Genomic DNA, 20,231 nt, shown 5'->3' on the forward strand with positions numbered 1-20,231 from the left:
AACTATCACAAAGACTTAATATTAATACATCAATACTACCCAAAGTGATCTACAGATTCGATGCAATGTAAAAAAGATCAATTCCCATGATCATTTTTACAGAAATTAAACCGCTGACCCTCAAATCCATATGGAATTTCACAAGACGCTGAATAGCCAAAACAATATTGAACAAAGAGGACTCACACTCTAAGATTTCAAAAGTGACTGTGAAACGAGAGTACTCACAACAGTATAGTTCTGGCATAAGGACAAGCAGATAGGCAAATGAATTGGAACTGGGAGTCCAGAAGAGTGTCATAATCTCTGGTCAACTGATTTTTAAATTAAAAAAAAAATTCTATTATCTATTTATTGATTTAACTTCTGGCTGTGCTAGGTCTTCACTGCTGCACACAGGCCTTCTCTAGTTGCGGCAGATGGGGGCTACTTCTCGTTGCAGCGTGCAGGTTTCTCTCCGTGGTGGCTCCTCTTGCTGCGGGGCACGGGCTCTAGGCGCAGGGCCTCAGTAGTTGTGGCGCGTGGGCTTAGTTGCCCTGTGATATATGGGATCTTCCAGGACCACAGATGGGACCTGTGTCCCCTGCACTGGCAGGCAGACTGTTAACAACTGGACAACCAGGTAAGTCCTGGTCAACTGATTTTTGATAAGGATGTCAAGACTATTTGATGGGGGGAAAAAAAGCCTCTTCAAAAAATGGCATTCAGGATGGTATAAGGATAAGATTGACAGTATTTAAGAGCAAAATTTGCAACAAGTACTAAAATAGCCATAGAGATTTAATGTAAGGTTTACAGAACATCATCATAATGCACTATAGGTATGTGATGTGATAAATATCAGAAGAGCAAACATATTGTAATATATACACTTACCAAAGGAACATGATGTACACTTTATATTTACACACTCCACAAACAAAAATGGTGGTAGAACAACTAGATATACACTTGCAAAAGAATAAAGTTTGACCCCTACTTCACACAATATTCAAAAACTAACTCAAAATGGATCAACATCTAAAGTTTAAGAGTTAAAATTACAAAACTCTAACAAGAAAGTTAGAGGTAAATCTTCAGTATCTTGAATTTGACAATGGATTCTTTTTATATTATCCCCAAAGCACAAGTGACAGAAGAAAAAATAGGCAAGTGGCATTTCATCAAAATTAAAAACTTTTATGCAACAAAGGACATTATCAAGAAAGTGAAATGACAACCTACAGGATGGGAGTAAATATTTTCAAAACATAATTCTGATAAGGGTCTAGTATTTCAGATTATATTAAAATTCTTACAATTCAAAAACCAAAGACAAATAAACCCAATTCAAAAATGGGAAAAGGACTGAAACAGACATTTCCCCAAAGAAGAGATACAAATGATCAATAAGCATAAGAAAAGATGCTTAACAACAACTGCCATTAGGAAAATGCAAATCAAAACTAAACAAGATACCACTTCATAGGCAAAGATGACTCCTATAAAACGAAATAAAGCAAAAATGGAAAATTACAAGTTTGGGGAGGATATGGAGAAACTGGCACTTTGTGTGCTGCTGGTGGGAATGTAAAACAGTAAAGATGCTGTGGAAAAGTCTGACGGTTCTTCAAAACGTTATATATAGAATTACCCTATGAGCCAGCAATTCTACACTTAGGTATATACCCAAAATAACTGGAAGCAGGTATTCAAATATTTAGGGCTTTACATGTGGCTCAGTGGTAAAGAATCCACCTGCAATGCAGGAGACACAGGTTTGATCCCTGGGTCAGGGAGATGCCCTGGAGGAGAGCATGGCAACCCACTCCAGTATTCTTGGCTGGAGAATCCCAAGGACAGAGGAGCCTGGTGGCTACAGACCACGGAGTCACAAAGAGTCAGACATGACTGAAGTGACTTAGCATACACTCAAATATTTGAACATGAATGTTCACAGAAGTACTATTTGCAAAAGCCAAAAGGTGGGAAAAACTCAAATGTCCACCAATGGAAAAATTACATCTTACATCAGGTAGGGTGTAACAGATATATCTGTTATTCAGTCACTCAGTCGTGTTCAATTCTTTGCAACCTCATGGACTGCAGTATGCCAGGCTCCCCTGTCCTTCACTATCTCCTGGAATTCACTCAAACTCATGTCTATTCATGATGGCAATGCCATCCAACCCATCTCATTCTCTGCCAACCCCTTCTCCTGCTTTCAATCTTTCCCAGCATCATAGTCTTTTCCAATGAGTCAGCTATTCACATCAGGTGGACAAAGTATTAGAGCTTCAGCATCAGTCCTTCCAATGAATATTCAGGGTTGATTTCCTTTAGGACTGACTGGTTTGATCTCTATGCTATCCGAGGGACTCGCAAGATCTTCTCCAGCACCACAGTTCAAAAGCATCAATTCTATCCAAGGGACTCTCAAGAGTCTTCTCTGGTACCACGGTGCAAAGCATCAATCCTTCAGTGCTCAGTCTTTTTTACGGTCCAACTCTCACATCTGTACATGACTACTGAGGTTATTGATATTACTTCCGGCACTCTTGGTTCCAGTTTGTGCTTCATCCAGCCTGGCATTTCACATCATGTACTCTTCATATAAGTTAAATAAGCAGGGTGACAATATACAGCTTTGATGTACTCCTTTCCCAATTTGGAACCACTCCATTGTTCCATGTTTGGTTCTAGAGCTGAGTATCAGCCATTATTGAAAGGAATGAAGTACTGATACATGCTATAACTTGGATAAACTTCAATAAACTAAGTGAAAGACACAAGACACAAAAGGTCACATATTATACGATTCCATTTACATGAACTATCCAGAACAGGTAAAACGCAGAGACAGAGAGCAGATCAGTGTGGCCAGCGGGGAGAGTGGAGGGGAAACGGGGAGGGACTGCTTAGTAGAATATGGTTTTCTTTTGGGGTGATAAAAATATTTTGGACCCAGACAGAAGTGGTGGTTGTGCAATGTTGTGAATATACTAAATGTATACTTTAAAATATGTAATTTATATTATATGAATTTCACCTCAACTGAATAAAAACTGAGCTTTGCGTATGTACATACATACACACAACAAAAAAGAAAAAAGACACCAGGAAAGTACTAACTTGGGCAGGAATATTGGAAAAAGGAAATATTTTCTTAGGATATCTCAAATTTAACCCACCAACCATCATGTAGCAGCTGCTAGCATCTGTTCACACAGATCTTTAATCTGGCTATGAATGTCTGGCATTTTGACCTCTGTTTTTATTAGAAAGCCTTGATGGTGGAAATAGCACCAGGTAGCCCCGACTGCACCACACATTAGCCTCTGGGTAAATTTCAACTTTCTTGAGCATCAATTTCTACAGCTGGAAAATAAACTATACCATAAGCTTTGACAGCACAGGTGTGACTGTGAAATGAAGTAATGCATACAGGAATTGTTATTAAAATGAAAAAATGAGTTTTTAAATGTAAAATACTGTGATCTGTCCATCTTAACAAAATTCATCTACAGATTGTAGTAAAAATACTGATATCCTAGAAAAATAATTGCCTTTGCCAGGGTTTTAGTTTTATTACTCACTAGTTGGGTCACTTTGCAAATTCTGCTTCACACTAAATTTTATTTCATAGGGTTGCTATATGGGTTCAATGAGAAATATATGTTAAAGTGCTCCATAAATTGTCAAGGTAGTCAAAAAGTTTGGTTCTAGAGAGACATGTACTGCAGCAGGCAAAGTCAGAATGGCATGAAGTCTCACCTGTGCCATGCTGCGTGTGCTCAGCTGCTAAGCCATCTGACTCTGCCACCCTATGGACTGTAGCCTGTAGTCCCGCCAGGCTCCTCTGTCTGCGGGACTTTTCAGGCAAGAATACTGGAATGGGTAGCCATTACCTTCTTCAGGGGATCTTCCCGATCCAAGGCAGGAACGCTGCTGCTTCTGCCTTCATCTCCTGCATTCGCAGGTTGATTCTTTATCATTTGAGCCACCTGGGAAGCCCCTCAAACATGCTACTTAGAATTTATTCTTGAGTAAGTCATTTTTTCAAATGCAATACAGAGACAGACTTTGGTTTAAAATTTTCTTATTAGGACCTTGTAAGTTATATTAATATCTGAGGCTGAGTTTTCCCACAGTAATAAGACATAATTCATACCTTATAGGGTTTTTATAAAGATTAAAAATGTACCAAAAACTGGCATATGGCAGATGCTATGATTATAAGTATGTATTTACAGGGCTGGTATAGTAACTGTGGGAAAAGGAGTGAGGCAGCATATGTTTATCTCAAGTAGAAATGCTCAAAAAGCATTCGGAAAAAGAGGTGTTGAAGTCGTCTGCAATTTGGGATCAGACATTGCAGATCTGGAAGCAGTTAATAAAAGGACAGTAACAACACAGAAAGCAAAGGTTCGCCCCGAGCAGAGAAGAAATGTAGAAAAGCCAGAAAAATAAAGGCCTCAGGGCCTTCCTTGGGGGTGCAGTGGCTGGGACTCTGAGCTTCCAATGCAAGTGGCCCAGGTTCCACCCTTGGTCAGAGAACCAGATCCCACATGCTGCATGTCACAACTAAAGATCCTGCGTGTGGCTAAGACCCAGTGCAGCCAAATACACACACACATACATACAAACAAACATACATAAAGCACAGGCCCCAAAGGTCCCAGGGCAGAGGGCTCAGGAAGTACAGTAGCGGCAACACTGGGCACACTTAACAGGACACGGAACCAAAGTCTGAGGCCAGGGTTCTGCCACAGACTGTGATCACAAATAAATCAACTCCATAAACCAGTTACTATATTTGCAAAACCAAGAAAGCTGTAGTAAGGGATTTCCCTGGTGATGCAGTGGATAAAAATCACCTGCCAATGCAGGGGACAGAGGTTTGATCCCTGGCTCAACAAGATCCCACATGCCACTGAGTAGCTAAGCCCGAGTGCCACAACTACTGAAGCCCTCGCACTCTAGAGCAAAGGTGCAGTATGGAATTCCTTGGTGGTCCGATGGTGAGGACTTGGCACTTTCACTGTTAAGGGCACAGATTCAATCCTTGGTTGGGAACTGCTGCTGCTGCTAAGTCGCTTCAGTCGTGTCCGACTATGTGCGACCCCATAGACGGCACTGGAGTGGGTTGCCATTTCCTTCTCCAATGCATGAAAGTGAAAAGTGAAAGTGAAGTCACTCAGTCGTGTCCGACTCTTCATAACCCCATGGACTGCAGCCTTCCAGGCTCCTCCGTCCATGGGATTTTCCAGGCAAGAGTACTGGAGTGGGGTGCCATTGCCTTCTCCATGGTTGGGAACTAAGATCCTACAAACTTGTGCAGCACGACTCCATCCCTCCACACAAAAAAGAGAAAGCTGTAGTACATAAATTCAAACATCTTTTCCAGGGCTAGTTTTCATAAGAAAGTTATAAAATGATGTCATCAGTTCAGAACTGAGGGCTTACTGTGGTACATCTGTGATGAGACCATGGTGAATGATTCAAGAAAACACGCTGGAATTTTTTTGTAAAAAGCAGAACAGTTGGTAATAACTAGCAACAAAATCAAGAGCCAAAATAACTATCAACCAAAAAGTGGCCATGAAAAATCATCACAAATCAAACCATGAAAATGGGACTTGAGAAAGAATTTAAATAAGCAAGGATGTAGAAAGAACTAGAACTGAAAGGTCACTGACCTGACCAGAAGGTGATTAGTCACTGGTCACCTCCAAGAGATCCATTTCACTTGCTACTAATACTAAAAGCCTACTGCTGGCAAGGCTCTCATTGGGTGCCCTCGGAGATGCTGATCACATAAAACCACTCACTGCCCTACAATCTAATCTGTTGCCTGGTCAGCCTCTCTGTAGGCCTGTGGGCAATCAGCCCTCATCCTGCTGGAGCCTAAGTGATCCCCAGAGTCACCTGCTAACTTGACTTTTGCAAAGTTGCTGCTGCACCTCAAGTAAAATCTGGGAACCAACTCACTTCAGCCTGGGGAGGGGGGCCTCCCACCAGCCAAGAGCTAAACCTTGCCTGGGTCTGTATTTTTCAAATTACCCACAAGGAGCTGGAATTACATTGTAACTAGAAAACTGTTTTAGAGAAGAAACAGGTGGACTTACAAGAAAGTAAACAAAATGAAAGACAGTAAACAAAATTAAAGAACAAGGCAGAGACGATTTTGCTATTGTTGCTATTTTGTTTGAGGATTGAGGAGAAGTGTGCATAGCTGAAGGGAAAATGGGAATCCTTTGGAGGAGAAAATTGATCACTTTCACAAAGTTTATCACCCAGGGATCTCGTCAAAAAGCGATTCTGATTCTGCAGGTCTAGGGTGGAGGCCCAGACAGTGGTATGTTGATTTGTCCAGCCTACTTATTGCCTTAGTAGAAATATTTCAACTGAGATTTCAAGCTACTAACATGAGGTCACTGAACAGAGAGTTGGGAAGAAATGTATACAGTCACCTGGAGAGGCAGTACAGGTACAAGCTGGCTCCAGCACACCCAAATTTCTACATTTCTGACAAACTCTTAGGTGATATGGATGCTACTGGTCCATGGACCATATCCTGAGTCTCAAGGGCGCAGAAGGCAGTGAAGGTACCTGGGAATTAGGCTAGGATAAAGAAGATGAAAGAAAACTTAGGCAAATGAGGAGAAACATCATCTAAACCAGGGTTTCTTAAGCCCCATTGACATTCTGGGCCAGACAACTTCTTGTTTTGGGGAAGGGGGGGCTCTCTGTACACTGCAGGATATTTAGCAGCATTCTTGGCTTCCACTCACTAGATGACAGGAGTATTCTTCCCTAGGAGTCACAATCAAAAAGGTTTCTAGACACCACTGATTTAGATTCATCTCTAAAAGAGGGGAGAAGGGAAGAGTACATCTTCCACTAAGAGAAAAGAGATTCTGAAGTGGGGAGGACCCCAAGCACGAGACAGAGAGCTCTTTAGGTATCAGTTAGCTCATTCAAGTAGAAAGGAAGGTAATCTACTGAGAAAGACTGCAATGAGAACTGAAAATTTAAAACATCAGGAAGAGAGTTCTACAGAGTAATAGGTTCTGACCCAAGACCATGGGTCCATCAACTAAGTAGGATCAGAGATTTCTTGAGCTCTTGGGAGTTAGAAGTCCCTGGGTTCAACCTTGGCTGTACCCTTTACTAGGTAAGTAACCTTGTGCAAATTATTTAACAAGAAATAAGAAAACTTCCTGAAGCTGTCCTAAGTACCGAGATAATATGTTAAGTTGTGAGCACAGTCTGGCATATAGTACATGATCAATCAAGGTTATCTACTACATATTATAAGCATCATTATTCTCCTTGAAAAATATGTTTCATCTGGCTATTGCTTTCTCTGATGAAAGAAAACACATGGCAAGATCTTGCCTAGTGACGTGTTACTTGTCAATGAGTTTTATAAATTTACTAAAAGTACTGTGTGAGTAGGAACTGTTTGTAGCTGGAGGCATGAGAGCTGTGGATGCCAACCAAGCACTCACTTACTGATGTTCCAAAAATTACAAGTAATGAGACAAGATAAAAGAGAGTGTAAAACCAATAAATCAAAAGAAGGCACTAAATTTTCTCAGAAACAGGTTTTCATAGGGCTTCCGTTAGCAGGATGTATGATGAGCCTTAGTATAGCTGCCAAGGTTGACAGGTTTATAAGAGCCAATCTGACTTCAAATTACATGTCCTACTGAGGTAGGAGACCGTGGGTCTCTGGGCCAGACACCTGGTGGTTGTCAAGTGGAGTAAAACTAAGCCTTTGTTCTCAACCAGACACTCTAAGGACAAAGCTAGTGGTAAAAGCTGAGTGCTGCTAAAGCAGGGATAAGGTGCCCACTCCTGAGGTCAAGGAAGACTTCCCTGTCTGCACATGAGAAGGAATGCTTTTGGGGGTTGAAAAGGGAGGGGACCCCATTCCATAGTAAGTGTGGACATGCACCCACAGGCCTCTACAGTGGGAACCGTCTCAGCAAAAAGTTGCACACGCATCTTGGGCAGGATCCATGGGCCAGTCAGGCATGGACAGAGAAACAAGATAATCGGTCAGAGGTAAACAAAGACCTGGAAGGACAGTCCTACATAAATGATTTATATCACCTCCTCACTGCTCCTCCTCATCCCGGACGGCCGCACATCTCTCTGGGTGTGTCTCTGAACGCCTGCACTCCTCTGCAGGTGTGCATCGCTGCCTGACTTCTGACTTACCGCACAGCTCCTCATTAGAGAGGATGCCCGCACGCTGTCCGGTGTGTATCTCCGCCCTGATTCTGAGCTGGATAAACAAGCTGTTTTCCTGTGTGCTCTCCCATATACTGTGCTGTGTCTCTAATATTAAACTTTGTATCTGTTTTTATATGTTTTGCCTCCTTGAAATATTCTTGCTTCAAACAGAGGCAAGAGCCAGCGCCACTTTGACTCTAGCCTCTAGCCCTTGGTGGTCCAGTGGCTAGGACTCTTGGTTTTCATCCAGGTTACCCAGGTTTAATTCCTAAGCAGAGAACTAAGATCTCTCTTCAGGACTGCTCAATGCTCTCCCTCCGAGAGCACTACAGTAACATTAAACGCTGCTGCTGGGTTTTCATCTAAGTCAAGAACTGATTTAAATGGTGCATGCTAACTCGCTTCAGTCTCGTCTGACTCTTTGTGATCCCATGGACTGTAGCCTGCCGGGCTCCTCTGTCCATGAGATTCTCCAGGCAAGAATACTGGAGTGGGCTGTCATGCTCTCCTCCAGACAATTTTCCCAACCCAGGGATCGAACCTGCATCTCTCAAGACTCCTGCATTAGCAGGTGGATTCTTTACCACTAGCGCCACCTGGGAAGCTGCGATTTAAATGGCACCTACCTCTTTTAGACTCAAGTGCAGACTGAAAACAGATTTCAAGAGTACTGAGTTTTCGTCCCACTCAAGTTCTTTGAGGCTATAACAGATTCTGCCTGTACCATGTACGCTGACCAATAAGGGAAAGGAAGCACTCTAAGTTTTAAATAGCTGCTGAGTGTCAGGGGAGGAGAGCTCCCCTCAATTAGAACCTTTTTTCTAGAACCTCTAGAAATTCAAGATCCTTTAAGGACAATGAAGAATTGCTTCACAGAATTTAAAATAGAGTTCATTCTAACATGAAACTTAAAATGAAGAAAATACCAAAATTTTTCCTCTGAGATGAGAAAGGTACTTCTCATATAAGACTCCTTCATTCTAGCCTGCTAACTTCGGGCATTTTACATTAGAAAAAACCAAAAGGGCAAACATTATCAAGCATTCCAAGCTTATCATCTGTCTGTATGGGGCGAATCACTGGGAAGAACAGTAAATGTCACCACTCTGCAGGTTGCCAGGAATCAGGTCCTCCAGCCAGCCACAGCCACTGGAGTTCCAAAGCTTTCCCAAAATAGCTATGACTTATATACAAGTGTTCATCAAACACCTCACACATGAACGCTTAAACCGAGAAGGCTGAGACAGTGGTCATCTCTCAAACTGCGGCAGAGGTAAATGCAGTTGCTGCTGACCAAAAGGCACATGGTCTCAACCAACAAATTTAAATATGACTTGCTCTCCCTTAAAATAGTCTCTTCTCTAAAGCAACATGAGGATCTCAAAACTAAGACTTTCCCACCTGCTTTTAAGTCACTGTCCTTTAAACAAACAGAACTGATTTGTGAAAGGAGAGAAAATCCTGACTCACATTCCAAGGGTCATTTGTAAACGCCTAACAATATTTCTATTAGAAATCAGCACATGAAACACCATGCCTACTTTCATTTTGGAGCCCAGGACCTGGAGGTATCTTTTACTACAGGAATTTAAAAAGGAAGTGCGGTCACTTTATACTCTATTGGTCTCTTGAGTGATCGAAGAGGGTGGAAAAAAGGGGCGTAAAAGGTTTCTCACATGGAGGTATCTGACAGCTCTGTACAGTAAATAGATAGTTGATGAAATTCCTCACTTCCAAACTCGCATTTAAATACTTGGTACAAGTTTCCCATTCTGTCTTGAAAAAGTGCATCGCTTGAGGGGTGACGGGCTAGTGTTAAGTTAGAACATTCCAAAGTAACATTAGAAGACATTCTCAAATTGCCCACTTCCCAAGGTTTTTTTTTTTTTTTTTTTTCACAGACATTAGCCTTTTTTCTCTCAAACCAGTGTTCTTTTCCTCTCACCTTCTTAGCCCAGAATCCCTGTATTGATTTCAATCTTCTTAGATACTAGGACTAGGAAAGCATTATCAGCATACCTTCTATTCATCACGGTGTTCCTCCCCCTTCCTTAAAAATCTACAGTGATGAATGCAGTAATGGGGAGGCTGCTTTCTGCTTAAAAATATGGGGGTTGGGGAGGGAAATGTAGAAGGTAGGAAGTGGTAACAAGGACCCTTGGTCTTTCACAAGGTGTAGATAAAATCCTCGCTTTAACTTAGATAACTTCGGTCTACTTTCGACTCTTAAAACAACACTGCCCTAAAACGGATTCGAAAAAAAAAAAAAAAAATCCAGCAAAGCTGCCCCTTTCCGAAGTTTCGCGGGGGCCAGGAGCGCTCTCTTTAGAGATCCCTGATGCAGACAGCAGCCCACGTCCAGCCCTTTATTTTTGATATCCCAAATTAGCTAATCTCCCTCGAACTTCAGCCCGTCTCCGGACCCCAAGAAGAGTCCTCAATCTCTGCGAGCGAGCCTTGCAGAGACTTCAGCTTCCTCCCGGAGCCCGGTGCTCACTCCGGCCGGAGCGCTGCCCTCGCCCCCGCCGGGCCCGGGCGCCCTCCGCAGCCCCGCGCCCCATCTCCGCAGGCCCGCCCGCCTGCGCCCCGCGCAGCTCCCGCCTGGGCCCCGCACCCCTACCCCGTGGGACCCGGAGCCCGCCCCCCGGTTCGCGCTCGCCGCCGCGAGGCCCACCGAGCCGTGGCGGTCGGTCGCTCCGGCCGCGTCGTCCTGCTGCAGCTCCGCAGTCATGGCCGAGACGCCCCTCCGTGGGTCACCCTCCTCCCGCCGCCGCTGCCGCCGGCCCAGCCTCGCCGGAGGAGGAGGAGGAGGAGGTGAAGGAGGAGGCTCGGCCTCCGCCCTCCACCCCACTCGAACCCCGCCTCCGCCCCGCCGCGCGCCGGAGGCTCAGCCCACACGCTCTGCCCCCGGCCTGCGCGCGCACGCGAGGCGCGCGGCTGCGGGCCGAGCCGCTCTGCGTGCTCCCGCGTACGCCGGGCTCTGACCCCGCGCAGGTCACGTGACCCCGGCCCCGCCCGCGCCTAATGGTCAACTTGTACGTCGGTCGGGCCGTCTGCGGCCCGGAAGTGGTGGTGCCGAGCTGGGTCCCTCCTTTCCCAAGTCTCTTTCTCCGATGTCCGCCCTCAAAATCTCCTCATTTTTCGGACTCACCGCCGGCTCAAGACTCCTCACAGACAAGTTAAAGCTGCTCCCTGTTTTGGGAACCTGTCTTAGGGAACGGGTAATAGAGGATGTCCTACCTCACGGTGGAGTCGTTTACAAGTCCAGTGACACGAAAAATGTTTCGTCCTGAAGAAAAGGGAAGACTGAGACTCGACGGAGTGGGCAGACGTCTAAAGTTAACCGAACGGACCAGAACTTGTGTTCACTGATGATTGGGGAGGTACCCTGACACCGACCTGGGCGTGGGGAGCAAGAATCGCCACATTGTCCCATTTTAGATTTTCTGACTTTCAAACTGAAATTTTATAGTATTTTGTTAAGCTTGAGCCGGATACATATGATGGCATATAAAGAGCTAAGGTGCCCTCAATTTATTTTCAACAATTTGGTGGAAATGGTAACTGCTAAACCCTACTTCACATTCAGATGTATCACTTGGCTGTTCCAAATCTGTGTGGAGGCTGGGTAGGGAAGGATCTCTTTTAGGGCGTACAGCTGATATCGTTGCCCTGGTCAAAGCCCTTGGGCAGCACCTTCAGTGTGAATTTTATGTGGATGGTGGCCTTTCCTGTGCCCCTGGCATTGTTGTTCATGTGATTGTGATGTTTCACCAGTAGGCCTTCCTAGTCTGCATGTGAGCAGTTTGAGGCAAAAGGAAACAGGTACAGATCAGGTGCGTCTCCCATGGGAGACCCGATTATTCTCAGGAGCCTGGGCCATGACTGCTGCTACTTCCTTCACCTGGAGATTCAGGGGGTCCCCTTTCCTGGCAGGTAAAACTTGCAGCGTAATCGTAATCTTCCACATAAAACGGGTGTGTATTTATGTCTGATGGTTGTAGGACTTTTTATGCTTGTGGCTTTGTCTCTTTTTTTTTTTTTTTTTTTCCCCTCGTGTAATCCTGTATTCCTGGCCTCAACTTGGAGAAGAGGGGGTCACTGCAAAACAAACTGATTTCTCAGTCCAGTTTATTTGCAGCATTGGGTACTTCTGCATTGCTCCTAGAGCAGCTCCTATGTGCCTTTGCAATTTTTAGGAAATTTCTTATTTAATGTGTTTAAATGAGCTGGAAACTTATAAATCTTGTTAATGAAAATTTCCTTAAAAGACCACCAGAGATCTATACTCCTATATCTGAAAGATGTATGTACAGCCGTTTGGTAAATAGAGGTCTCTTTTTGAGTTTTGAGTAAACGTCTTTGTGCTATATGGTTCTAAACAGTTCTCCAGATGTAATAAATTTGATAGAATCTGAGAGCTGTATGTGTGGTAAATCCTCTTAGCCCCCTTGGGTTTAACTGCCACCTGATCCCAGACATGGTAATCAGCTAGAGACACCCTGTCCAACCAGAGTATTTCATGACCACTGTATATCATCGCTTTGCCATGAGTTGTCAATCTTTATGGTGATCATATATCAAAAGTAGGTATCTTGGAAAGTGCTGTCACTGCAGAAAACCCCTTCTCATTTTCCCTTAAACCCATACTTGAAGCTCCAGATTAATTGCATTATTATATTCAGGAAAAAAAGAAATAATAACAAGCAATAGCAAATACTTGTTTAAAAAGGGAATCATTTCCAGAGTATTTTCCCAAAGGAAAAAATTGAAAAAAAAATGTTCCTTTCCTGGAAAAGTTTTTGTCCCAATGCTGAATTATTTTCTGAATCAGTGGATTTATACTTCTGCTTCTGATTTACCTCAATTCCAAGGTATAGTTTCTTTTAATAAAATGATCCCACTTCGGTGTTACTGACTACTAGTTTGGAGCTTGTGTGGGCTAAATGAGAATGAAGGGGAAATGTTAGAAAAAGAAAAGCGAAAAGGAAACAAAGATGTTTACATATATTTCGTCTCTGCTTCACCCTGTGAATAGTTTTGCCACTGGCTTCAGAGCAACTGGATTTGAAAGCTGCTGGCTGAGGCTGATTGACAGGTGTGAATGTTTTTTGAGCTATGAATTCCTTTCCAGGAATGATCTGGTGGGGAAGAGCCAGCTTCTCAGCAGTTAGGAAATGGTCTTTCTTACTATGGAGGAAAGAACATGGATATTTCTGTTACAACCCCTAGATAAAAGAGTTGGATGATGTATAAGGTTAAATATAGATGTTAAAAAATATTTGAGGAAAGGCTTTCATTTTGCCAGTCAATAAATGGGTTTCCAACCTTTGTGAAATGTATCCTGTAGGCAGTGTAGTTTGTGGAGAAGTCAAACAACTTTCAGTGAAATTAATGAGTTCATTTTATAATAATTTGAGAAGTATTTGGTCTTGGTATTCAAAATAACATCAAATTTCCTTCTTTTTGTATCTCTAGAAAAGACAGAGAAACACTTTTAAAAAAAGCTTCTAAAATCTATTTTCATGAAATTTATGAAAACCTTAAACTCTTGGGATTCAGTTTTTCTAAGAAAGTAAAAACAACTTTAGTCTCCAGATAAAAAGATTAAAATAGACAACTAGAAATAAGTCCATTTTTGCAAACTTCAGTTTTGACAGCATTGTAACCCAGTGGGGATAAGATGGATTTTAAATAAATAGTCCTCATTTCTTCATATAAAAGTTAGTTTTGGACTCTTAGGTTATAAACAAATGTAATCAAAGGCTTAAATATAAAAAAGCAAAATTTAAAACTTATGAAACATTTCATTGGAAAATCTCTATCCTTAAGGCATGGGGAACTTTCTTAAATCAGAGACAAAAGCATAGTCCATAAAAGAAAAGATTGATAGCTTAAATATATTAAAATTAAGAATTTCTTATCAAAAAGTACCACAGGAAAAATGAAGATACCAACAAACTGGGAAAAATATTTACAACACATATAATTGATAACATATTGGTCCCTAGGACAAATCTCTAGTTTCATTTGACATGATTAACATATTGGGCCCGATAATTCTTTACTGTGGAGACTGCTTTATAGGATGCTTTAGCATCATCTCTGATCTCAACCTGTTACATGCTTCCCCTGCCAAGTTGTGTGACCATTAAAAATGTCTCCAGACATTGCCTAATGTTTCCTAAGGGGCAATTTCTCCTCCATTTGAGAATCACATATTTAAACTACATGAAAAATGATATGTCAGACAAAGACAAATATTCTACATAATGTGGAATCTAAAAAATAAATGAAAGAATATGACAAAACAAACATTCAGATATAGAGAACAAATCTAGTGTTGCCAGTGGAGAGAGGGAAGAAAAGAGGGGCAAGATAGGGGTAGGGGATTAAGAGAAAACACTATGTATAAAATATATAAGCAACAAGGATATATTATACAACAGGGAAATATAGCCATTATTTTGTAATGACTTTTTTATAGTTTTTTAATTATATTTTTAATTGAAGGATAATCACAATATTGTGTTTCTGCCATACATCGACATGAATCAGTCATAGGTGTACCGATGTCTCCTCCCTCTTGAACCTCCTTTCCACCTCTCATCCCATCCCACCCCTCTAGGTTGTCACAGAGCACCAAGTGTGAGATCCCTGCATCATATGCAAGTTCCCATGGCTATTTCACATGTGGTAATGTATTTGTTTCACTGTTTCTCTGTCAATTTGTCCTTCCCTCTCACTCCCCCCCAGCGTCCACAAGTCTTCTTTATGTCTGTGTCTCCATTGCTGCCCTGCAAATAGGTTCATCAGTACCATCTTTCTAGATTCCATATATATGTCTTTATAGACATTTGTTTCTCTGAATTAATTCACATTGTATAATAAGTTCATCTACTTTATTAGAACTGACTCAAATGTGTTCCTTTTTATGGCTAAGTAATATTCCATTGTATATAAGCATCACAACTTCTTTATTCATTCATCTGTTGATGGACATCTAGGTTGCTTCCATGTCCTAGCTATTGTAAATAGTGCTGCAGTGAACATTGGGGTACATATGTCTTTTTCATTTATGGTTTCCTCAGGGTATATGCCTAGTAGTGGGATTGTTGGATCATATGGTAGTTTTCTTCCTGGTTTCTTAAGGAGTCTCCATAGTGTTCTCTATAGTGGCTGTGTCAATTTACAGTCCCACCAACAGTGCAAGAGGGTTGCCTTTATTCCACACCCTCTCCAGCATTATTGTTTGTAGATTTTCTGATGATGACCATTCTGACCAGTGCGAGGTGACACCACTGAAGTTTAGATCTGCATTTCTCTAATAATGAGTGATACTGAGCATCTTTCCATGTGTTTGTTAGCCATTTGTATGTCTTTGGAAAATGTCTGTTCAAGTCTTCTGCCCACCTTTTGACTGGATGAGCTGCTTGTATATTTTGGAGATTAATCCTTTGTTGTAATAACTTTAAATAGAGTGAAGTCTATTAAAATATTGAATTACTATGCTGTAAACCTGAAACTTAATATAATATTGTAAATCAACTATATTTTAATTAAAGATAAGTAAATTAAGTGAAAAACTCGTACAAATTAAAAGACAATGCAATAGAAAAAAAAAAAATGCTAAAGGCCTAAGCCAAGCATTTCACAGAAAAGGAAATAGAATCATACAAAAAGGAGCTGAGGACTTCCCTGGTGGGTGCTTCTACTGCAGGGGGTACAAATTCTATCTCTGGTTGAGTAAGTAAGATTCTGCATGCCATGCAGGGCGTGACCAAAAATAAATTTTTAAAGGTTCTAAACTCACTGGTAATCAGGAGCACATGAATTAAAATGCATCATTTCATGCATTCAACTGAAAAAATACTTTAAGTCCACATTAACAAGTGTTGGTGAGAATGCAGAGCAATGGAAGAACACGTTACACTGTTTAGTAGTGTAAAATAGCACAACCACTTTGGAAAACACTTTGACATTAGCTACTAAAATTGGACTTCCCTAGTGGCTCAGCGGTAAAGAATCCATCTGCTGATGCAGGAGTCACAGGTTTGATTTCTGGGTCAGAAAGATCTCTTGGGGAAGAAAACGTCATCCCACTCCAGTATTGCCTGGGAAATCCCATGGACAGAGGAGCCTGGCAGGCTACAGTCTGTAGGGTGGCAGAGAGTTGGACACAACTTAGCAATTAAATAACAACTAAACTTTGAAGTCCTGCGTGGCTCATGGCCAACCGTTCCTCCCCTAAGTAAGTATCCTAGAAAGATTCTTGAACATTTTTACCAAAATATATGTACAAAAATGTTCATAACACTTTGAACAGCCCGCAAAACAGGAAACAACCTAAATAAATCAACAGTATGTAAGTATATAAATTGCTCAAATCTTGTATAGACATTCAGTGGAACATCATACAACATCAAAAAGGAATGAATGATAGCCATGCAATAACATGAATGAAGCTCAGGATCATGGTCTTGTGGATGAAAAGCAAAGCGCAGACGATGACATACAGTATGACTATATTTATACAAATTTTTTAAATGTTAATATTTTGTCTATGGAGACAAACATGATTAAACTACAAATAAAAGCAAGAACACTATAAACCCAAAATTCAGAATAGAAACTGAGACAAGTGATGGAATGGGGAAGAGTCATATAAGGACCTTCAAAGATACTGATAATGTTCTATTTTCATAAGTCAGGTGGTAGATACATGAGTATTCATTAAATCATTTTATATGTGTTCTATAACAACGAAAGATCAGAAGTACACTAATCAAAAAATAAAGCTCAAAAGCAAACCATCCTCATTCTCTAATAGCATTTCTGTGGTCGTCACAAAACTGACAAAAATCTCAAATTTGCAGAAAATAAAAATATTATGTGATTGATAAGGCAGTCTTGCCTAATAAGTAGAAATTGTAAGTTGACTATCTTCAAGATAAACAAAAATTACCATTCCATTTTATGTAGGATGTGCCAAAAATCCAGATTATAGATTTTAGCAAGTCTACATTGTAAAATATTTTCCCTTTTAGCTCCCAGCTCTTTGCAAAAGACGTCTGTGGGTTGACTGAAAAACAAAACACACAGGTACGGTTGAGAATTGTGTTTAATTCTGTAGCTTTAATGAGAGCTATAGCCTAGGATACAGCCGTGTTCTGAGGAATTGTTCCAAGGAAGTAAGGGAAAAGGATATATAGGATTTTTTGCAAAAAGGAAAAAGTAGTCAAGCATTGAAAGATTACTGCTAATCACAAAAAAAGACATCTCAAGATGATTTTAGTATTTTTCTATGTAGGAAAGATGTAAGAGTCCGGGCTTACTGAAATTATTCCTTTGATATACATCTTATCAACAACCTCAGATATGCAGATGATACCGGTCTAATGGCAGAAAGTGAAGTACTAAATTGCCCCTTGATGAGGGTGAAAGTGGAGAGTGAAAAAGCTGGCTTGAAAGTCAACATTCAAAAAACTAAGATCATGGCACCCAGTCCCATCACTTCATGGCAAATAGAAGAGGAAAAAGTGGAAGCAGTGACATTTTATTTTCTTGGGCTCCAGAATCATTGTGGATCATGACTACAGCCATGAAATTAAGACACTTGCTCCTTGGAAGTAAAGCTATGACAAGCCTAGACTATATTATAAAAGCAGAGACATCACTTTGCTGACAAATGCCCATATAGTCAAAGCTTTGGTTTTTCCAGTAGTCATGTACAGATGTGAGAGTTGGACCATGATGACTAAGCACCAAAAAACTGATGCTTTCCAATTGTGGTGCTGTAGAAGACTCTTTTAGAGTCCCTTGGACTGTAAGGAGATCAAACCAGTCAATCCTAAAGGAAATCAACCCTGAATATTCTTTGGAAGGACTGGTGCTAGAGCTGAAGCACCAGTACTTTGGCCACCTGATGCGAAGAGCCAACTCATTAGAAAGACCCCAGGAAATGATGCTAGGAAAGATTGAAGGCAGAAAGAGAAGGGGGCGGCAGAGATTGAGATAGATAGTATAACCAACTCAGTCAGTGGACATGAATTTGAGCAAACTCGGGAAATAGTGGAGGAGTGAGGAGCCTGGTGTGCTACAGTCCATGGGGTCACAAGTCAAACACCACTTAGTGACTGAACAACAACGTGTGCTATCGAGGGTCAGAATCTTTTCTCTGCCTAAAATTCCCCTCAGGGCACAACAGGTGGCTTTATGGCCGCTACATACTTTGTTTACTGAAATGGCAGGCGGAGGGAGGAGGGAGGAGGGTTCAGGATGGGGAACACATGTATACCTGTGGCGGATTCATTTTGATATTTGGCAAAACTAATACAATTATGTAAAGTTTAAAAATAAAATTTAAAAAAAAATGAAATGGCAGGCGGGACCTACTTTGTCCACATGTGTCATAGTTGGGACCTTGCTTCAAAAACAAAAACATGACAGGATAAAAACCAGAAAGCTACCACCCAGGAAAAGCAAATAGAAACTTCTATAATGCAGCAAGTACTGTGATATAAATTTGGGCTCCAGGTGACTTAATTTTTTTTCACTCAGGATCACTATTAAAGTAAAAAATATTCGTCCTCAAAATATCAGAATGGAAAGAATGGATGAGGCAGAAGTGACATATAAATTTTGCTTTTTTTTTTTTAATGATCAGATACTTGACTCTTGAAGTAGGGGGCGTTTTTAAAGGAAGTGATAGCTAACTTTACTGAGCACTATGGACTAGGTGATGTTCTGAGTGCTTTGCGTGTGTTACTCATTTCATCCTCCCAAGTAAGTTCGATTGTTTTTTTTTAATACCTGCTTCACAAGTGAGTAAACCACCACAGAAAGGTTTATTTACCCAAAGACTCTACTAATAAAGGTAGAGACAGGATTTTAAGCTAAGCAATCTCTTTCTCGATCTATAGCCTGAGGTGAGATATAAAGATTCTGGTTTAGAGAAACCCTAGCTTCGAAAGATGAACAATTAAGAGAACAAAAAGCCTTCAAAGACTTCTCTGAGGAGGTGCTATTTGAGTTGAGAAAGACAATGGGGATCTTGGCACGCAGAAGACCATTTACTGTTGGGGTGACCACAGGTCCCAGATTGCTGGTGCAATTCTAATTTAACCCTATTTTCCAAGCATGATTGTTAGTAGCTCCACCTTTCTCAAATGTATAGGTTTGGGTGATAAATTATATATTCTATCTATTTATGGAGCATTTTAACCTGAATTTAAGCAGTGATCCTAGGGAATCTTAACCATAGTATTTCCCGAAGTATTTCTGAGCGTGTATCATTCACAGCTAGAAGGAATAGAGGGTAGCCTGCTGCTGTTGCTAAGTCACTTCAGTCGTGTCCGACTCTGTGCGACCCCATAGATGGCAGCCCACTGGGCTCCCCCATCCCTGGGATTCTCCAGGCAAGAACACTGGAGTGGGTTGCCATTTCCTTCTCCAATGCATGAAAGTGAAAAGTGCACGTGAAGTCGTTCAGTCGTGTCCAACTCTTAGCGACCCCATGGACTGCAGCCCACCAGGCTCCTCTGTCCATGGGATTTTCCAGGCAAGAGTACTGGAGTAGGGTGCCATCGCTTTCTCCGGAGGGTAGCCTAGAGTGAGTGAATTCCCTGCCTGGAGTCCCATGCCCTTAAGGGGCTGTAACTCTTTCACTTTTGTAAGCTAACCTTTATTGGCAAGGGCTAGATGGCCTCAAGGCCAGCCCTGAAGAGATGGAGACATTGTGGAGTTGGGGAGAGGGTGGATAAATAAATGGTCTCTGCCTCAGGGGTAAAAGCTAAGGGCAGAAATTAAATGGGGCTTTCAGCCCCAGGGGTTCACTGGTGGCTCAGACAGTAAGGAATCTGCCTGCAATGCAGAAGACCTGGGTTTGATCCCTGCGTCAGGAAAATCCCCTGGAGGAGGGCATGACAACCTGTTCCAGTATTCTTGCCTGGAGAATCCCATGGACTGATGAGGCTTGGAGGGCTACAGTTCATAGGGTTGCAAAGAGT

General features: G+C 41.7%; 1 protein-coding gene across 2 annotated transcripts in view; it reads right to left on the minus strand.

Annotated features, from left to right (window-relative positions):
• USP28 (ubiquitin specific peptidase 28) overlaps nt 1-11,100 on the minus strand; it is a 65,756-nt gene extending 54,656 nt beyond the window's left edge. For both annotated transcript variants that reach the window (XM_055548116.1, XM_055548115.1), the window contains exon 1: nt 10,898-11,100. In XM_055548116.1, the coding sequence (XP_055404091.1) occupies nt 10,898-10,954 (57 nt within the window). In that variant the 5' untranslated portion in view covers nt 10,955-11,100. The remainder of the gene's footprint in view (nt 1-10,897) is intronic.
• Between the last annotated feature and the right edge of the window lie 9,131 nt (nt 11,101-20,231).

The sequence above is a fragment of the Bubalus kerabau genome, chromosome 15, assembly GCF_029407905.1.
Source record: "Bubalus kerabau isolate K-KA32 ecotype Philippines breed swamp buffalo chromosome 15, PCC_UOA_SB_1v2, whole genome shotgun sequence".
Taxonomy (NCBI): domain Eukaryota; kingdom Metazoa; phylum Chordata; class Mammalia; order Artiodactyla; family Bovidae; genus Bubalus; species Bubalus kerabau.